Source organism: Polychytrium aggregatum (assembly GCF_025602895.1).
Source record: "Polychytrium aggregatum strain JEL109 chromosome Unknown BJ171scaffold_10, whole genome shotgun sequence".
Classification (NCBI taxonomy): Eukaryota; Fungi; Chytridiomycota; class Chytridiomycetes; order Polychytriales; genus Polychytrium; species Polychytrium aggregatum.
The window spans coordinates 796834-816264 of NW_026516212.1; the positions used below are offsets into that span (position 1 = coordinate 796834).

At 56.3% G+C, this 19431-nt stretch overlaps 4 protein-coding genes across 4 annotated transcripts; 2 read left to right on the top strand and 2 right to left on the bottom strand.

The window, feature by feature from the left end:
* Window positions 1-218: 218 nt before the first annotated feature.
* BJ171DRAFT_579697 (uncharacterized protein) lies at window positions 219-7423 on the bottom strand (the record flags this gene model as incomplete). The annotated part of the gene is made up of 21 exons (XM_053113979.1): window positions 219-250; window positions 356-491; window positions 664-836; window positions 919-1126; window positions 1236-1331; window positions 1438-1638; window positions 1740-1775; window positions 1968-2264; window positions 2347-2628; window positions 2735-2902; window positions 3022-3477; window positions 3615-3898; window positions 4063-4294; window positions 4436-4567; window positions 4736-5129; window positions 5326-6010; window positions 6184-6306; window positions 6397-6541; window positions 6746-6919; window positions 7012-7149; window positions 7283-7423. 21 exons carry the CDS (start codon window positions 7421-7423, stop codon window positions 219-221), a joined length of 4533 nt encoding a protein of 1510 aa, XP_052968811.1.
* Window positions 7424-7572: 149 nt separating this feature from the next.
* On the top strand, window positions 7573-8609 carry BJ171DRAFT_496732 (ribosomal protein L14b/L23e). Its single transcript, XM_053110226.1, has 2 exons — window positions 7573-7753; window positions 8033-8609. The coding sequence occupies exons 1-2, from the start codon at window positions 7727-7729 to the stop codon at window positions 8405-8407; spliced, it is 402 nt and encodes a 133-aa protein (XP_052968812.1). The 5' UTR covers window positions 7573-7726; the 3' UTR covers window positions 8408-8609.
* Window positions 8610-13238, bottom strand: BJ171DRAFT_496734 (uncharacterized protein). Its single transcript, XM_053110227.1, has 12 exons — window positions 11756-13238; window positions 11527-11598; window positions 11315-11374; window positions 11030-11210; window positions 10805-10876; window positions 10615-10697; window positions 10314-10461; window positions 10127-10218; window positions 9786-10005; window positions 9639-9679; window positions 9173-9458; window positions 8610-8912 (listed from the first exon to the last, which is right to left on the bottom strand). Exons 1-12 carry the CDS (start codon window positions 13080-13082, stop codon window positions 8651-8653), a joined length of 2844 nt encoding a protein of 947 aa, XP_052968813.1. The 5' UTR covers window positions 13083-13238; the 3' UTR covers window positions 8610-8650.
* On the top strand, window positions 13239-19101 carry BJ171DRAFT_597384 (uncharacterized protein). The gene is made up of 15 exons (XM_053114749.1): window positions 13239-13635; window positions 13794-13865; window positions 14047-14168; window positions 14398-14507; window positions 14620-14757; window positions 14922-15579; window positions 15888-16240; window positions 16375-16416; window positions 16538-17311; window positions 17529-17621; window positions 17755-17817; window positions 17974-18069; window positions 18284-18329; window positions 18473-18540; window positions 18666-19101. The coding sequence occupies exons 1-15, from the start codon at window positions 13499-13501 to the stop codon at window positions 18921-18923; spliced, it is 3030 nt and encodes a 1009-aa protein (XP_052968814.1). The 5' UTR covers window positions 13239-13498; the 3' UTR covers window positions 18924-19101.
* Window positions 19102-19431: the final 330 nt, after the last annotated feature.

Genomic DNA, 19431 nt, shown 5'->3' on the forward strand with positions numbered 1-19431 from the left:
CTCGCAGGTGGCATGGACAACTGATGCCGCTGGTGTCTGGCTGATGTCTGGCTGCACTGAATCACCAAAATACATTCCAAGCTCGCAGTGACACAAAAGTGGCAGATAGGGAGTGCATCTTCTCCAGAAGCTCGGCGAGGAGTGCTGTGAGCAGCAGTGTGTTCACCATCCGTTCGAGACAAGACGCTACGCATGCTCCAGGTCATCGTATGGACTGATCAAAGCGAGTTGCCGATGCTTCCAACGTATTCTGAATCGACGCAAAGAGCGGTAAATATTGTATGTTAGGATGGATACCCTTGGTAGGGCTGTCCGGCTCACCGACTGTTTGGTTTGCAATCGTATCTGGGCATACCAACTGTCACCGGGACTTGGATAATCTCCTCCGGCGTCTTGATAAGCAGCGTTTCACTATATTCTCGGATCCCAGAGCTCTCAGCCGGACTTGGACTCAGACAGATGTCCATTCTGATCGTCAAGCCCGGCGCAATCTGGGTGCGTCGAGTAGAAATATTGGTGGTCAAACAATGTCAGCTCCCATGTTATCGTATGATGTCATTGACACACTATTGGGGATCACGCATAGACGACCAAATGAATGGAACATCTCTGTTCCATCGATCTGATAGAAGTGCATTCGCAGCCGTCGTAGGCTAATCGTACCGGTCCTTTTGGATAGTCAAGCTTGACGACTGAGCCCTTGGGTTGCTTGATGAAAAATCGGATGGGACGAGTGCCGGTGTTTTTGATGTTGATGGATCTCGTGGCCGTGCGGGCGTCTCGGCCGCTGATGGCTCCGAAATCGCATCTTGATGGATACAGGGCCAGCTTTTCGCCTGAATTGCCAGATGCAAGGCGGTGATCAGAGACGCCGCTCATCAACCTCTTTGCTGATCATCGCATAGATTCGATACGTACCGCTCTCCTTGAGCTTCTCGGTCCAACCCGTGCTCTTCGTGTGAGATTTGAATCGAGGCTCGAGTGGCTCAGGTTCAAGGGCCTCTGAATGGCCAGATGCCAAAAGGTTCTGCTTTTGAGATACAGCCTGCGCATTCTTGGGTGCGCTTTTGGATGTGCTCTTGGAAAGACTTCTCGGAGTTATCTTGACCTCCTTTTGATCGGCAGTCTATCGCGTATCCACGCCACAGCGCATTATGATTGCAAAAGCACAGCAAGCGATGGAGGACCACGACTTTAGCAGCGGGCTCGCTCCCCATGCAACACCATCGACGCACGGGCTCGCGAATATGTGCCACATAAAGCACAAAGGGGACGCTGTCGGAGTATACCCTGCGCTCTGGATCGCTGGTAGCGGCATCAGTATAATGACTCTGAGAATCGCATTAGTGCTGTTAGATCGGACGCATTTGAAAAGTCATTGGCGATGGAACGCCGCAGCAGATCGGTCTTGCTAGCGCACATTATGCATTGACCCACCTCAAGATGCTTGATCTGGTTCAGGAAAAACAAGCCTTCGGGGCTCTCAAAGTAGTTAGGAATGCTATCAACCTCGCGTATTTTATCCCGAAGTCCGCGAGTTTTCAGCAACGACATGGAAATAGTCTCTCCGCTCGGCCGCTCCACAACTTGGCGATTAACCTCTGTCGCGATTCGCTTGGGTTTGAAGATGTGGCGAATCTGTATACACCCGCAGGGCCATGACAGGACAGTGAGCCTAACATGCAGAACACCAAAATGAGCTTCGTCTTTTGCCAACCCTACAGATCACTCTGCCATACCGTAGGCTCCTCGAACGATGAGAAATCCTCAAGTATCTGTCCATGAATGACGTGAAGCATGAGAACAGCGTGTGCGTTTTAAATGCCGATCGAATTAGCACCGACTCATCGCGCTGCATATACAGCCTCGAGGCGTGAGCAAATAGCGGACGGGCGAGGCTCGCTATGGGCTGTGTCATTCCAAGGTGAACGCAATCATCCAAAGACAAGCAACTCTCATCCACCTACGTTGATGTCGGAATACTGGGCCGCAGCTGTGGCGGTCGGCCTCCGGAGATTGAACATCTTACATATCTCTTCTTCGGTTGCAAGCCGATCTTCGCCAAATATCATCTTTGACTTTCCTTGGGACTCAATATCTGCGAGCACTGCGAGCCGTGGGTCGGTGCTGCCGTCACTGCCACCCAGAACGGGTCCAGTGAGCAGCTTTCCGGACTCGGTAAAGTCCTTGAGCGACTGCTGCTGCATTCGCATGATCTTCTGGAAGTTCTCTCGATCCTTGTTACTGATGGTGTAGCGAACCATCTATGGGGACATAGTCACTGGCGGTCAGTTCCGCTCCCTCGCGTGTCGCTGCTCGCGGCTTATCGACTGTGGGCTGCACTACCTGTCTGTGCGTCAGCACTGTTCCGTAGTTGTCATGGAATCCGGCCTTTCCACAGGCATCGCGCAGCCCTTTGGAGTTGATGATCGTATAGAAGCGCAGGGCTTCCTTTCCGGGAGGAGAGCTTTCCATGACATGGGAGGTGGGCGAGACCTCGGCCTCTTGAAGATATGGAAGGACATCCCGATCCCTCAGGAGCTGGCGTGCCCGGCCGTCATCACTGATAGCAAACAACCTCGGGTAGTTGTTCAAATGGACATTATCCATCTCCTTTTCAGAGGAGATCTACAGACAAATCGGGACACGATATGCGATGCGCAGACAATCAGAATCTGCAGAATCCCGAACCACTGCTTTGAAAGGGCAGTCATTACACTAACGCAATACAGACCGAGATGTTGAGCTCGTTGTTCTCAACCGTGATCGACACTTTGGCGTTTTCATCGGCATAGTCGACCGTGGACTTGTGCCAGTTGATTTTAAAGGGAGGGCTGTTTTTCTTGAAATCGGGTTCGTACGTAGCGGAGCCATCGCTCGATGTTGTGAGCCGTACGTTGTCCTGGTGGTGGTGGAGTGGTTGCTGTTAGACTTGAATCATCCTGGGGCTGAACTGGCCCGAGATCGAGTCGAGCCGCTGTGTGCGATCGCTGTATCCATCTCTCAAGCAGCCTGGCCTACCAAAGCGACCTCGAATATGGACTCCCCCGACTCTAGCAAGCTCTGAGTGATGGTGAGTCCGCCAATAAGCTTCACTATCCTAACTCGAGCGGTTTTGAAGGTAACGACGCCATAACTGGGGTGCTCGACAGTCATGGGCAGGTTATCGGAAGACCCATCAAAGGAGATCTCGGTGCCATCGGCGTGCTGGCAGTGAACTTGGCCAGAGTCGTGGCAGACTTTCGAGACGATGTCTTCGCGTGTGGTGATCCGCTGCTTCATATTGATGTGGTTTTCGTGTATGACTCGAATCGACGGAAGCTGTCGGAAGGCCCTTTCCGCCCGATTTGATGATGCTTCGAACTTGGCACCGTCCATGTTAGTTGAAACCCAGGAATTCTGTCTTTCGTGGGCAACGTTGCCGCTCGGAAACAGCACCTTGGCCTGGTGACTGCCCAAGTATGATATAACGATTCCCTGAGTCCCAAAGCAAGATGTATATGTTGGCTTGCCAGATCAGGGCCGCTGTATGCGCAACATGTCCCTCGAGCTGGCGGCAGCATTGCCCCGTAGCGTAAAGGAGACCGCAGAGTGGGTATGCTACTTGGGCCTACCTGCGGCGTGATGACCCGTCCCTGCTCGGTGTCTGTGGATTGGAGTGGACTGGGTGCCGCCCCGCGACTGGACGCTGCCAGCTTCTGCACAATGTTTCCGTTGCAAAGGAACTCAACGATACAGCCATCCTGTCCGGACGCTTGTACGTAGAGAGTGTTGCTTGAGTTGGATTTTGACATCGAAAAGACGTCTCCAGTGGAAAACGTCATGGATATCACTGCTTCGAAATCCGTGATGTTCTCCCACAGGACAAAGGCTTTCTCGCTGGAGATATTCAAAGAAACTGGTATGTATCAGGAGAGCGGGTGGGTCGGACATGATATGTATGAGTAAGGATGTTCATAATGTGGTGTGCGCGCCTGCCTGGTATCCAGACTCGCGCAAACAATCACATCAAGCAACAGACAACGTCGCTCCGCTGGAGTTTGACCGATCTACAGAACGTACTCTTCTTGAGACTGTCAGAAAACGCCGTTTGTCGAACTCTGATGATGTGCCCGTCCTTCGAGGGGTATGCCAGATGCTCTGTCTCGTTGATGTTGATGATGCTGTCGCCGGCCACATAGGTGGAGCTTCCGCTGGCCTTGCACTTTGATGCCAGTTTAGTAATGGACTGAAATAGTGGCGAGCCAGACTCTTGCAAGCTGTTGTACAGCCCAAACCCAACCTTGGTGTTGACCTGGGTCACCGGAGCATGGTGACAATAGGCGACGATGAGCTGCCATAGTATTGATGGGGGTGCCCCAAGCTCGATGCAATATGCGATAATCTCGTGTGGGCCGGGGCAGAGCGCCTGCGGAACAGACACCCAAGCACTCACATTTGATCTTGTGACATTCCGGTAGTATAGCTCGCCGTTACCGGGGCTCGTTAGAATGATCAGAAGCAGTCCCTCGCGCTCGAGATACCGAGTGTAGAGCTTGTTCTTGATGGATTTGATCTCTTGGATGACCTGAGCGACAAGCGCCCGGCGTATACATATGGATTGTTAGAGACAATCAAGATACAGAGCGACAAGCCAATCAGGGCTCAGGCAGTTCGACTCAGCTGCCCCTCCAATAGTGCAATACATCACGCCTGTCGCATCCCATATACACTCGTATCCACTATTGCACCGTACCTGGAACATGGTTGGCTTGTCGAGGGCCTCGACCCAACACCAGTCGTTGAGGATCCATTCGCGCCCCTTGAGGGGAATCTCAAAGTCCAAAAGCTTCTCAAAGAGTGTTTGGAAAAACATGCGCTTTACCGCGCCGATTTCCCCAATCTCATCCAGCGCCGCCCCCAGGCCAATCATGTTCAGCACGCTTTCGTGCTCCGACAAGTTGAAGGCCTTGGCATATTGCTCGCGCAACTGGATGAAAGCTCGGTCGTACTGGCAGATGGAGAGCTTGCTCCCGAGATCTTCGAGCATCTTGCGTGGACTTAGTCCCATGTTCTCCAGTGTGGACAGTCGAGCGACGAGGTGGCGGTACTGGTCGCCATAGCGAGCAACGATCTTGGAGGACTGGGGCCTTATGAGAGCAAGGTAGAGCATAGATACTGTCAGATGCGACACGTCGCCACGACGATCGGCGCCAAGGTCAGCCCATCGGATGGAAGCCAAGTGAGGCGAGAAAGCCAGAACTCGTGAATGCGATCGATTCGGCGCTTTGAAGCAGGAATCATTCTCGCCGATCCAAGAAGAGTACCATGCTTGAAAGCACCTACTGGGTCTGGGTCGGCGTGTCGACCGTGCCGAGGTCCTTGATGACGTCGTTTGTTGCCAGCTTGTTCGTGAGTCGCTCGATATAGGACTGCAATACGGACACCTCGTCAAGGGCAGGAAGCGATGACTCTGGCACCGTGTCGGCACCATCGCATGTCACCCGAACCAAGTTTTCCACCAACACAGCCAGAATCAAGTCGGATGTGATGGCCTCTTCGTCCTGCACAGCATTCAAGACGTGGTGGTAGTATCGAAGGCACGTTTGCTGAATCTTGGTTCCATCGATTTGCGGGATCGATATCATCGTGGCTGGGTCATAGAGAGCATCGTACGCCTTCTTGCGATCGAGGAGAGCATACAGATGCTTGGCAATCACGTCGAATATCTCACCGTCTTCGGAATTTGTGTTGAGCCAGATATCGGACCACGCAATTTGGCGCCAGAGCGACGAGTCGGACGAATTTTGGCAGGCTAGACGAAGGGCCAGATAGCGCTGGTCGAAGGGCGCGTGTGATTTCTTCTCTATGAGCACCTGGCTTCCTTCTGTGCCGCCGCCCAGATAGGGCACAAGACGCAGGACGGTCGACACTTGAACATGCTCGTCCTCAACGAGGGCGTTGAGGAAGCCGGGAGTGTCGAACCCTCGCAGGAAATAGTATGCGTCGGGTCCGTCTGCTGGCTCATCGCCTGGGCGAGCGAGTTGCACGAGATATGCGTGTACGGCACACAGACAAAGGTCCAACGATAACAGCAAATAGCGCCTCAGCACGCCGCAAATTGTGGAGCGGATGTGGCTTCTGCAGCACACCCTGCGGGCGATCACTGGTGCTGATGGGGTCGCAAAGCAAGGAGTCGCTTACCGATGGCAGCCACTTTTACGTCCGTCTTGGGCACTCCACGCTCTCTGAGCTTGTTCTTGCGCTTGGAGACCTCCGCTGGGGCCTGAGCGGATGCAGGGCGGCTGGGAACTTCGGCTTTGGCACCTGACAAGAGAGCAAATGCGTGTTATCGAGTCGAAGGCTCGTAGCGGCACCTGGGCCAGAAGCTGTCTGGACTTAGTAAGATGTTGCGACATGGTAGCGTGCCTTTAGCGGGCTTCTTGGCATTGGCTGCCTTGCCCTTATCCTTGTCCTTTCCAGAGTCTCGCTCGTCCTTCTTGGCCTGGGTTGGCTTGGCCGCCTGTGCCGCCTCGGCCTGTGGAGCGGCCTCATCTTCCTCCTGCAGAGGATAGAGAAATCCGCCGGCGAAAATGGTTGTTGACGGGCAAAGCATGGAACCGGGTGCACGCAAAGGATGGAGATTAGTGACGATTTGGACGAGTATCAGCGCTGTCAAGATATGCAAGTACTCCTGTTGATGTGGACTGCGCGTTCTATTTGCTTCCAAGGCAATCGAGGCGAGCAATCACAATCAGACACATACCTTGAGTGGCTTGGCTCCGTTCTTGATCTCGATTCCCTCCTGTCTGAGGGCCACCAGCTTCGCTTTGAGCAGGCGCGCGACCAGCGAGTCCGGAATCTGTTCTTCTGGCGTCCCGTTGTCGAGCAGGTTCTTGGTTTCTTTGCAGGCGTCGTTGCCCTTGCCAACTTCCAGAGCCTAGAACAGACGCGGCATGAGCGGAGCGTTCGCGCTTTGCAAAATTGGTTATTGAGGGCAAATGACACCCTCGGACGGCTTCGATGCGTTACCCAGGCAAAGAGAGTGCTCTTCTGGATCACGGCGAACTTGGGACGCGAGCCTGTAGCGATCATATCGTAGAGCACCGGCGCGAGCGAATCGGGGGTCTCGATGCCGGCGATGACTGATATGTAAACTGTCCAATAATCCTGGTTTTGAGAACACCGCAACGTCAGCCACGACTACAGGGTGAATGCGACAGGATGCGCACCGGACGAGCCATGGCTCCACATCCGCCGGCTGTCGCCTGGCGCGTCATCGAGCCCAGTCGGATGAACCCACATTGTTGATAAAGCCTGCGGTGGCGGAGTTGGCCACGGCCGGGGTGTTCCTGTCCTTCTTTGACATTAGCTTTGCTGAGCCGGGGGCGGTCGCAGATACAGCCAGCAACCGCTCGCCCTGGTGCTTGAGTCGCTCGCCCATGGCCCTCGCCTTTCCCACGCGGCAGCCAGAGGCGTGTGTGTGTGCATCACGTGCATCACGTGGCGCAGGCTCATGGCTGCTCGCTTCCTGTTTGGCGCAAGAAAAAAAGCGACAGGCCAACGGCGGCGCTGGCGGCCGATGCAAGCTGGCACTTGACGGTCGTCTTGTCTCTGTGCCTCCATCGTGTGTCTCTCCGCTGCTGGTGCTGCTGTTGCTGTTGGTGCTGCTGCTATCGACTGGCATCGTCCTAAGCCACAAAATCGAGCTCGGCCGAGTCAAGAACAAGCGTAGAAACAGCTTAATATGATCCAGCTCAAATCACTTCTGAAGGTGAGCATCCGCTGGCGACTGCTCGCACGATGGGCTCATCAAGACGCATTGGCACGCAAGCCGACTTGATCGGGCTTACGGAAAGACTCGTCGCATCGAGTCTGGATCATCCGAGGACGTGGTGGATGCCATCGACTCAACCTGCCTCCTCCCCGGAGAACTGGTTCTGGTCAGATGAACGATGGCCCTGGACGATCGCCTCCCATGATGCTGTGCATCTGCCAGGCTTGCCGAAGCTGATGCCCTCTCCCCCCCCCGCCACATAACCTTCATGTCCAGGTCATCGACAACTCGGGCGCGCTGGTGGTCGAGTGCATCAACGTCATCGGAGCCGGACGCCACGCCTCGATCGGCGACGAGATTGTCTGCGCCGTCAAGCGCGCTCGTCCGCTGTCGGCTGCGATGACTACCGGTGCTTCGCAAGCATCCGTCGGCAAGCTCAAGAAGGGTGATGTCTCTCGCGCTCTGGTCGTTCGAACAGCAAAGGAGGTCCGCCGACTGGACGGCAGCTACATCAAGTTTGACGACAATGCCTGTGTCATGCTCAACAAGCAGGGCCAGCCCCTCGGCAACCGTGTCCTGGGTGTGATCGGAAGCGAGTGTCGGCAGAAGCGATGGGCAAAGATTGTGTCGATGGCCCCGCGTGTGGTATAACTCCACGAACAGCAAGACTCTCGGTGGGGCCACTGTCGGAGCGGCACACGCACATACACAGCGGATCGCCACACTGATCCATGCCTCGTTCGCTCAAGGCTCTCATCGACCGCTCCATGCTTTCTTGGTTTGTCAATTCACCCGATCGTTTCCCACCATCTCTCTCCGGCAGTGCTTGAAATATAACACCAATACTTTGTACATGGAAACGGGATTGGCAAGGTGGTATTGTGGCAATCTCCCTCACAGCTCCCGCCGCTTGGAAAAGTCTTTGCACATGGGAAACTTGGCCAGGGCTTTCAGATACTGTTTGGCCAAGAGCCGCTCACGGTCGGAAATAGCCACGCCGTCGAGGACCTGCAGCCCTTTGAGCTTGCGGACGATGGTGCTGCGGTAGATGATGTGCTTCACGATGCTCCAATCGCACTGCTCGTTTGGCCTGCTCTCTATCCGCCGGCTTTCAGTGAGCGCCGTGGCTCGTACGCCCATGGAAATGGGGTTGGACCTGCAGAAGGCGGTTGAGTCGCAGGGGCACGCGGCGATCGGATGATGGGACGGGCGACAGAGTCAGCAGAAAGGATCAAACGAGGTCGAATGGACACTCTGGGCTCACGATGTGCTAAAGCAAAGCTACCACGAGCTGCCCTTGATGTGCGATTTAGCTCGATTGGTCGCTTCTGTGATGGCACAATGCCGGTCCGGGAGCTAACATCCAGGCGCCGAGGTTCCTGCGACGGCATGCAGCGATGGGGTCAGAGTACTCACGTCAGATCCAGGGTGTTCAAGTTGAAGGCAAGCTCGCTGATCTTCTTGATTGTGACGTCAAAGTCGCGCAGCTCGTTCTGATGCAGCAGCAGCACTCTGAGATGCTTGAGGTATCTCAGGAAGGACAGGTCGGCAATGTTGTTGTCGTTCAAGACTAGCTTCTGGAGCATCGGCATGGCCTTTGCGCATTCGTCGGGAATCGCAGAGATATTCGCAGAAGCTAGCTCAAGCACTTGCAGCCGACCGAGCGAATCGATCAGATTCCAGATTGGAAGGTACTTGTTGCCTGATTGCAGTGCCATTGTCGTACCATCAGTATGCAAACGTTTCACCACGAACCCTCTCCCGCAAGCGTCGCGCCGAATTCATTGTGCTTCAAACAGACAGATCTGTTCGCTTGCGTGGCAGTGCACTCGTGCAAAGTTGGGTGCAACAATCTCAGACTGCCTTCAGCAGGATATCGTACCAGACAATCGCAGTTCGCGAGGCCGAGGCAGCTCCGTGGGTCTGGAGTCAATGCAAGAGAGGGGTTAGGTTGCTTGGCCAAAGCACACCAATGTGAAGGCCCTTGGTGAGCGACGGAGAATACCCGTAGCGCAGAGCGGCAACGTACGTGAATCGCGGACCAGTCTGATCTTCGAGCGACAGCGAGTCCATGTTCTCCAGCAACCGGCCGTTCTCAAAATCCCGCAGCTTGTTCCGATCCATTTCGAGGATTCTAAGCCGATGGGGCTGTGTGATTTTGAAAACCCTCGCACGATTGTCATTGGCTGAGAGCACCTCCAGCTCGGGGAGATGATCGATCAAATCAACAGCCTGAATGGCGTTGTTGTCTGTGGCATCCGAGTTGCAGTCCATGACGAGTTCAGCTTGGATGGACATTGCTGAGTAGCACAATAGTCATGGCAATCGCAACAGCGTTACCAGAGCTAGTCATGGCGAGCGCATACGTACCCAGGTAGAGCTCCCTGAGAGTCGTCAAATGCTTCAGGTCTTCGACTTCGGTCAGGTAGTTGTTGGACAGATCGAGATACTCCAGGATGTCGCTGCGGATCCACAGCGTCAAAGGTGAGCAAGTGGTGGCCAGCCGGCACCTCGTTTGGGTAGCGGTGGATGCCGTCGATATTGCGGCGTTACTCACAGGTGGCAATCTTCCATTTCCAGAGAAGCGATGCGGTTGTGAGCGAGGTTGACGGTCCGCAGGCTGGGAAAGTTCCGGAGCGATCGACACGAGCTGACTAGGTTATCGGATGCGACGAGCTTCCGGAGATGCACGAGCCCTTCGAGAGCTGTGGAAAGCGCAACATCGACGATGAGCATGGATACAATATATGTCCCGCATGCCGACGCAAAGGCACAGCTGTGCTCTCCTCCCATAGAGCTGGCGCAGGCTATCCATCAACCCCATAAAGTGCGGATGAACGGTGTGATGGCGACCAGACCTCGGAGCGTGGTGAGCGAGTTGCCCGAGATGTTGAGGATTCTCAGGTTGATGAGCTTGGAAAAGTCAGAGAGATCACCGAGTCTTTTATAGAATCCACCCTGTTTCGTCAGTGCCTTGCTCCGCAGTGTACATTCATGGTGCATGAGCGCCTTTCAAACGCTTGCTTGGCCGATCAGGACGAGCGTTACCTGTTGTTCTGGATCGAGAGGACATGAACCGATACGGGAATGCCTGTGATGTGCTTGATCTTGTTGAAATCGCTGGGCGAGATATCGTATCCAAGATCCATCAGCGTAGGACCGGATTTCACGGTATCAGTGGTGATGTCGTCAGGCATGCAAAAATCAATCCGCACGCTCCGAGCCTCGTGGTTACCAGCGCACTCGTGCCAACACCCAATGCTCGATACCAACAGGTTGATATTCCGGGCGCCATGCATTTCCAGGGCCAGCGAATGGCATGAGAGAATGTTGCGCCTCTCCATGTTGAGCCACTCCCGATGAGTCCGCTTCGTCGGGGTCTTGGGAGCAACCGACGGCGAGGGACGAGGAGAGTCCTCCGTGAGGACCTCCCGATACCGCGCAGATGGGGTAGCTGGACGAACGGGGCGTGTTTCAGTTGAGCCGCAGCACGATGGGTAGCTGTGTGCTGAGCAAGCATCGGGCCCGATTCATCATCCGCGATACAGCTCGGCTCACCATGGATGGGCTCCTGGGGTGGACGTGCGTCAACCGATGATTTGAAGGTATCATCCTCAGCTGGGCGCGATGGAGGGAGCATAGTTATTCGAGTCAGCGATGATCACGACCACAACAAGCTTCATGATAATTGTGTTCGTTTGAAACACAACACGAGCACCCGCAAGAGATGACCCGCTCGCACTATTGCCCTGATTCAGCAGCGAAAATACCTGCGATAGCGATGGCGGACTCGATCGAGTTGCCCGGACGATACACGAAACTCTCCATGGGCACGCCAGCGGCTGCAGTCAAAAGTCGATACGGCAACATGGATCAGCAAGATTGTTCCGCATAAACCCGGGCAATCGATGGCAGATAACGCGAGGAAGTAGGAGCCACGACTTTGAGCACCGGTCGCTGACGGGGTCGAAGAATGCGGCCACATCACCATAACTTTACCTTTGAGATCCTGGGTGCTATCAAGTTGCGAGTGCACCTCCATCGAATCGAGGGTTTCCTGCGATGGTCCCTCCCAGCGCTGCATCGCCGGGTTGTAATTCATCTGGCAGACCGTCCCGAGCTTGGACATGAGGGCGGATTGTCCGGGATTCAGGTTTCGAATGATGATGCGCTTCGGCGCTCTGCTGTCACCTTTGGCTGCCGCACTAGTGCCTTCGGGGAGACTCTGCTCGTCCGGCTGCTCGGCTCGCTCCGGAGTGCCGGGTTCATGAGGGGTCACCGGAATGTCATCCAGAAAGTCAATGTCCGATGGATAGGCAGATGACACCGAGTCGCGGCCGTGGCTGTGCGTCGAGCCTGCCGTTCTGAGGCCTGGTATCTCGGGCTGGGGCTCGGGTTGGGGCTCGGGTTCGGGCTCTTCGCTTTCATCGCTTTCCTCATCGATGGTAAGAGTGGGACGCACAAGCCGAGCCAGCAGCGAATCGATCGGGTCCGCGATGCCCTCCACCAGTTGCGGCGGTTGAGGCGGCAGCAGTGGTAGCGGCGACGAAGGCTCATTGCGATCAGCGTTGCCCTGCGCCGGGACAATGTCCTGATAATCATCGGAAAAGGCATCGCTGCCCAGGTCATTAAGATCGGCATCCTGGACCCATTCGGAGGTTGATGAGAGCGTTGATTTTGGCGAGTGCTGCTTTGCCCCGACAGACTGGGCCACGGCAGCGATGTGGGTCTCGGCTGCGAACGGAAGGTCTTGGTTGGCAAGCAGCAGAGACGTAAGTTGATCGAGCTGTGTCTGTGTGGTGGTGTCATAGTCGACCTGGAAGAGGCGAGAGGGTCCGATGGGGGCAAGCTCGAGCGGCAATGCTTGGGGACGGGCCGAGACGTTGGGGCCAAGCAAAGTTGGGTCGGCCTCCCCCTTTGACTCATCATGGGCGTGAGGATTCTGGAAAAGCGCCTCGAGCGGAATGGGTGCAAATATGTCGTGTTGATGGCCGCCCCAAACCGGCAGGAGCTGGCGGGACGACGAAACCTTGGAGTCGATACGAATGCTTCCTTGACTGGAATGAGACTGGTTGATGGACCCGTCGAGAGAAAAGTCGTTTTGGGGGTCCTGGACGATGGACGAATACTGCTGGAACGAAGGATCGAAGAGGGCCGGAGGGTCCTCGTCGAGATCCTGGAGCTCGTGGGCCTGGGGTTGTGGGCCGTGTGGATCGGCGGACTCGTCCCAGGCCTCGCCTATTGCATCCCAGTTGCCTCTCCGGTAGCCAAACTTGAGGGCCAGATCCTGCATGTCGCTGCGGCGGCCGGACTCTCCACGAAGCATCGGAGGCAAAACAGGGCTGTTTGCGGATTTGGATTGGATGCGGTGGGGGGGGGAACTGCAGCCGAATGGCCGCAACTGGCTGGGAGCGGGGAGAGATGGCGATCAGGCCGGCGGGCTCAACACGGATGTCTGATCCCAACGAGCCAAGGCGGCACTGGCCGACCAGGAACTGCCGGCCGAGCCGATGAATCAGCAAATCGGAATCGAAACATGACTGCCAATATTGCCATATATGGAAGCCGCGTCGCTGGTCCTGGTCGCTGGGGGTGGTCCGCATCGGCCGCCGAAAGGAGGGGAGGAAGGGCCTCGCGACGAAGCCGCAACGCATCGCAGCCGACCGACGCACGGGCGCCAGGACCATCGAGCCAGCAGGCACCCGACCCTTGCCCTCGACGAACGCACGCAAGCACGCAAGCATGCAATCTGTGGCGATGGAAAGCAGCAGCCGCTCCCCCGTGGAGGCTTATCTGCAGGAGCTTGATCGGGAATCGCGGACATGCAAGGACCGCAGCCCGAGCGACTGGATCGCCAAATACCAGTCCATCCTGAATACGTAAGACGACGGGCCGCTCTGGGAGGCTGCAGTCGTAGCTCTCTTGCAACAGGCAGCGCTCGCGGTCAGCACCCATACCCAGATCGACTCTGCCAGCGGCTGACAGAGTGCAATCAACGGCGCATCGGAATCGCCGTCTCCCGTCACGCTCCTCTCAGACTGCCGGTATCAAAGTACGGCGACGATCCCGGATTCATGGATATCAATCTCCGATACATCCAGCTGCAGAGGTACGGATACGGCAGAGTGCCCCGAGACTGCTGGATGGTGAAAGCATCTTATCTTGCTGGAAAGCTGGGATCGGCCGGTCCGAGACTCTGGATGGTTCGGCTCAGAGAATCGATCCGCCACGACTACAAATCTACTGCAAGCCTGTCATTGAGCACTGCGCTCTCTCCAACACCATCGCAGGCAACACAAGGGCGAGTTTGCGGCCATCCGCGAGCTTTTCAAGAGTCTCAGGCGAGCAGAGGTGAAGGGCACCAAGGAGGCAAGATTCTATCTTGCATGGTCGGATTTTGAGCACGCCGAAGGTGAGTGAATCTCGTCCCGATGGCTGTAAGCCGAGCCACGGCTTGCAACATCAAGCAAAGCCTCTCGATTGAGCTCGTCATGAGGATGTCGCCGCGTGGTGTCTCTCGTGCCGGCTGACCAGTGCCATCCGACCTCCTTTCTCTTCATGTTCTGGATTTCGACGGTCAAATCGCATTTTCGCCCCGTTGCTTCGCCCTATCGACAACCCGGACCTGCACATCGGCAAAGGCTCGTCCAAACAGGGCAAATCGATCCTGATGACGGCCCTCGGCAACGTTATCGAAAGCGAAAGATACCTGATTCGCGAGAGAATCCTGTCGCTGGGCTACGAGCTCCCGGTATGTGGCCACGGTCCGGTATAGGCTCTCGAGCGCCTTTGACTATCGAGCCAAGACTCGGAGCTTGCTTGAGACTCGGACCATATCAATCTGACAACTAATGCGGCAACAGTCGACGCCGGCCGCCAGCGACATCTCGCCGCCCGATCGGCATCTAGCCAAGGTCGACAGCGGCCTTGATTTTATGTTTCCAGAGCCATCACTATCATTTGGGTACGATAGATACGATGTGAAGGATCTGGTGGATCTGGTAAGACAACGGCATGTCTTTGTAGCAGCCACGGCACTCTGATCTTGTTTGGAGCGACCAACTTGATTCGCCGAGACTTGTTGCTAGCATCAGCACCACGATGCGGCAAGCGTGGAGTGAGGAAGAGACGGGAGCCTGTCGTGCTAACTCGACCATCGTCTCAGGATCCCGAGCGCACCGCAGCGTCGGGAACGTATCCTGGACTACCTGACGATCCGAGTGGAGACATAGGCGATCGGATGGACACGAGCTACTCCATCGCCGGACGTCCGTCGCCCACGCCCCATCGGTCTCCCTCTGAGACAATCAGGGCAAGCAGCGCCGCCGCAGTTTCGACTCGGACAGGACCCAACAGTCTAGCAAGCGACTTGGCAACAACAGGTCCGACCCGAGTGCCGACGCTTTCTGGGTCAGAGTTTTCGAATCAGTCTGCAGCAGTTGTGCCGACCCTGTCCCGTGAGCATGAACGCCAGCCCAAGGTCAGCGACGCTTCATCGACAACATCGACAACATCGACAACATCGACAACATCGACAACATCGACGGCAGCAACAGAGTGCATGGATATCGAGACCAGCGCCGGGACCGCCAAACCAACCAAGCCAGCCAAGTCAGCCGTGCCCAGTGACGACACTGCGAATCCAGGTGCTGTTCCTTGGGGCAAAATGGCGGCAGTTATCGAGAAAATGTTCACTGGATCGGAGGAGGCCGCCCCTGGTGCGGCGCTCAAGCGAGACCTCTTGAAAAAGGACGCCGAATCTCGAGCAAGACTGCTCAAGCGTGGGTACCAGCGTCCTAAATACGAAATTCTCTCCAAGCTCGGTAAGAACGCCGCCATACAAATGGATTGGTCTCAATGGGGGGGGGAGAGCTGGTTTTGAAGCTGTGCCATGATTATCAGGGCCTGGATTGATGCTCCATCAGTTGTAATGTGCGCTGCTCCGGGCTTGTGTGCGATCAAGAGATGCGGATCTGGAGCTTGATTTGATGGAAAATCGTGTGTGCTTCGTTCCGTGAGACAGTGGTCGGCAATCTACGTTGATGCCGTACTGGCTGTTTGCACTTGGGACGAGGCGTGTGCCAACCTGTGATCTGAAACTTGCTCCGTTTGTGTGCGCACATCTACGCAGGTCCGCCCAAACGCTCAACAGACAGCGATTTGCAGCAATTTCAAGCTTCGGTCGATCAGCCGCTTTCGCCGGGTCCCGAATCGCCGCCGATGGCACTGGATATGAGGCCATCGATAGAGCCTTACTCCTCCGTCAATGCCCAGGCGGCGGTGGAGGAGCTACGGTCGTTTGAAAATGCCGGTGTGAACGGACGCGACTCTGCGACAAAACAAGAGCTGCTGCGGAGCAACGAGCCTTCCAAACGAATCGAATCGCCGTTTCAAGAGCGCCAGCGCCCGGGAGCGAGGCCGAGACTGTCAATCTCTCCGGTGGTGGCGGTGGCGATGGAGACAACCGATGACGATGTTGCAATGGTGAGTCGCCGATACGCGAGCACATCCTGGCTAGACCGCCAAAACGGCATATCCCGGGTCGGCGTGACATCAGGCTGGTGCTGCTTGTCAGAGCCGCGACTGATTCGAGACTCTCTCGTCCGACCAATCGGCAGGACATATCCCCCACAGATGAGGTGCCTCCCTCGTCACTACCGGTAAGTGTGGAAGATACTTCTGAACGAGCAGCAGTGGACCCGGAGCATCGCTTGCCCATCGTATGCCTCTGTTTGGCTGCTGCTGACAATGTGTATTCCGCCCCGTGTACCTTCTGAATAGGCGCAGCCTGCAAACACAGGTCCCCAGACCTCAGTCCCCTCTGCTCCAGCACTCTATGTCTCAGCGCCCTCGATTCCGGCAGCACAGTCCGGTTGTATCCAGTCCGACTCAAGGAATCCCGCCGCACACAGTCCGACGACACTCGGTTCTCGTCATCCCGATCCTCCGATACAAGGCTCGAGCGCCAATAGATCAGCGAGCCAAGGATCAGCGGTGTCGCGCACGGCAAGCCAAAACTCCTCTGCACCAGAGCTTCAAAGCCGGAGGCCCTCTATTCCCAATCCGCCAGCGTCATCTGAGTTCAGAAGCCCGCCCAAATACTCGGCCGGAGAGGAGGAGCACTCGGAGCGCACGGTTGTGCCCTCGCAGCCTCAGGTGCTGCAAAGCAGCCCAGGGTTGTTCGGTGCAGGGGTTGGGGTTGGCGACGGGGGCTCGGCTGTGACGGTGCGCGCACCGGAGGCAGTTGTCTTCCAGGCAGCGCCGATACCCCGGCCCGAGTTCCATGGCTTTGGACAGCTGAAGCCCTTCTATGTCAACCAGAAGCTGTTCCTCCGGATCGAGGAGATTGGACGTGGTGGCAGCTGCAAAGTCTTCAAGGTGATTGATCCCAAGGGCAAAGTCTTTGCGCTCAAGAAAGTCAAGCTGCGGGGAGTGGATCCGATCGTGAAGGAAGGGTACCTGAACGAACTGAATCTTCTGGACAAGCTGCGCCACGCGGACCGCATCATTCGCCTCATCGACGCCGAGGTGGTGCCGGATCAGTACATTCACATGGTATGCTGCCCGATGCGATTATGTGTACTGTGCACAGAGACACGGCGCTCGGTGTTGTTCAGCAGGAGCGGCAAAGACCATGGTGACTGTACGGTGGGCGAATGAGAGCGGAAGGGAGGGGAGGGAGGAGTAACGATGAAGGAATCCTGCCAGGAACCACCAGCAGCCGGGTTGGGCATCCCGCTCAAGTCTGACGATCCAACATCGACTGACACAGGTCCTTGAGTACGGCGAATGCGATTTTGCGTACATTTTGGCTGGCGCCAATGGCAAGCTCTCGCCCAGCATGATCAAGTCGTACTGGGAACAGGTATGGGACGAAGGAAGAAATCGGCGCCAGTTTTTCTTGTGGCAGGACGGCACATGGCATTCTTTGACGGGACAACCTTAGCCCTGCCTCGTCATGGTCGGACGACTAAGACTGCACAACATTTTTGTTCCAGATGCTCCTGGCAGTTCACACTGCACACGAAGCAAGCATTGTCCACAGTGACTTGAAGCCAGCGGTACGCATCAACGAGTACGGAGCGTGGCCGCGACGATGATGCGAACACGGAGGCAGTTTCGCACATCGTTACTGGACAGTGGCGTGGCCCGATGGCTGCGGGATTGTGGTGTGGATGTGCCGCCCGGAATTGCTGATACATGATTCGTGTTGCCAGAACTTTTTGATGGTAAAGGGAACACTGAAGCTGATTGACTTTGGCATCGCAAAGGCGATTGCTAACGACACCACCAACATCCATCGGGATCACCAGGTGGGGCAGATGCATGACCCTGCAGTGTGTTGATGTGTTGTGGAGGCAGGAGCCAGTGCAACCTTGAAGTGGCTGTGGTGGCGGTGGGGCAAGCAGTCTCGAATGCTGTGGCATACTGATGATGTTTTGAACTCGATCCTCATGGGCGATCAATTGATGCGGATCTTTGAAGACGGGTGAGTAGAGCCTCTAGCGATGGAGCTGTCGCAATCAGTCGCGGCGCGAGATGGCAGATGTACTGTTGCGAGCGGTGAGGGGCGGTACGCACCGTTTCCTTTGAGCAAAAATGCAAATCGTGTGCGGAGAATGCTGGCTGTGGACCACAGCGGTGACTCGAATGGGATAGCTCGAATGGGATAGCTCGAATGGAATGACTCGGACTGAGCGCCGTTTGCACTTTCAGGTACGGTCAACTACATGTCACCCGAGGCCATTACGTCGTCAGAGCGACGAGATCAAGCCTGCTTCAAGGTAAGGCTGAAGAGTGCAGGATCTTGGCTGGAAAGGAACATCGACAGGGACATGCACCCCGACAGGGACATGCACACCGACAGGGACATGCACTCACACTCGGATATCCACGTGGTTGCCACCAGCTCGGCCGATCATCGGATGTGTGGTCGTTGGGGTGCATCTTCTATCAGCTTGTCTATGGACGGCCACCGTTTGGACACCTGACGACTATGGCAGCCAAGTTCAACGCAATCATCAGCCCAAACGTCAAGATTGCGTTTCCGGCGATCCCATGCGCATCCGGGCCGTTGATGATCGAGGTGATGCAGGGGTGCTTGGAGCGCAGCCCCAAGGCCCGGCCGACCATTCCGCAACTGCTGAAGCATCGGCTGTTTGAGTGAGGACATGTCGCTCGAATGGAATAGAGACGGGACTGAACGCACGGCCTGGACGCTGCTGCTGTTGGACGGCGTGATATTGCATGGCTTTGAAGTGGCGGGCATGGCTCTGATATGCAGCCGGCTGGTGCACCGGCGCAGGTGTGTGGCGTTTGCCAAGAGGCGGGGCCCTGGCGGACGCGTGGTCACAGCAAGGGGGGTGCGCAGCGTGGCTGCCAGTACCGTCCCGATTGGGCAGGGGCCCGAACAGAAGCGGAAACCACGAGCACAGGGCGTGGCGACACGGAGGCGCGCTTTGTGGCACAGGAGTCGAGAGTCTGGGCGCGCGCCCGGTCTAAATGCGTAACGCAACGCGCTGCAAAATGCGGTACAGCCGGGTGGGCGGTCGTTCAGGGCGCTTCGAGGTGTTTGCTGTGCAGGCGTGCGGCGGACGGCGTGCGGCGACGGAGTGGTGCACATGTGCGGGCGGGACGACGGGCATCGACGGCCGGGAAGGCAACAACAGAGCCGG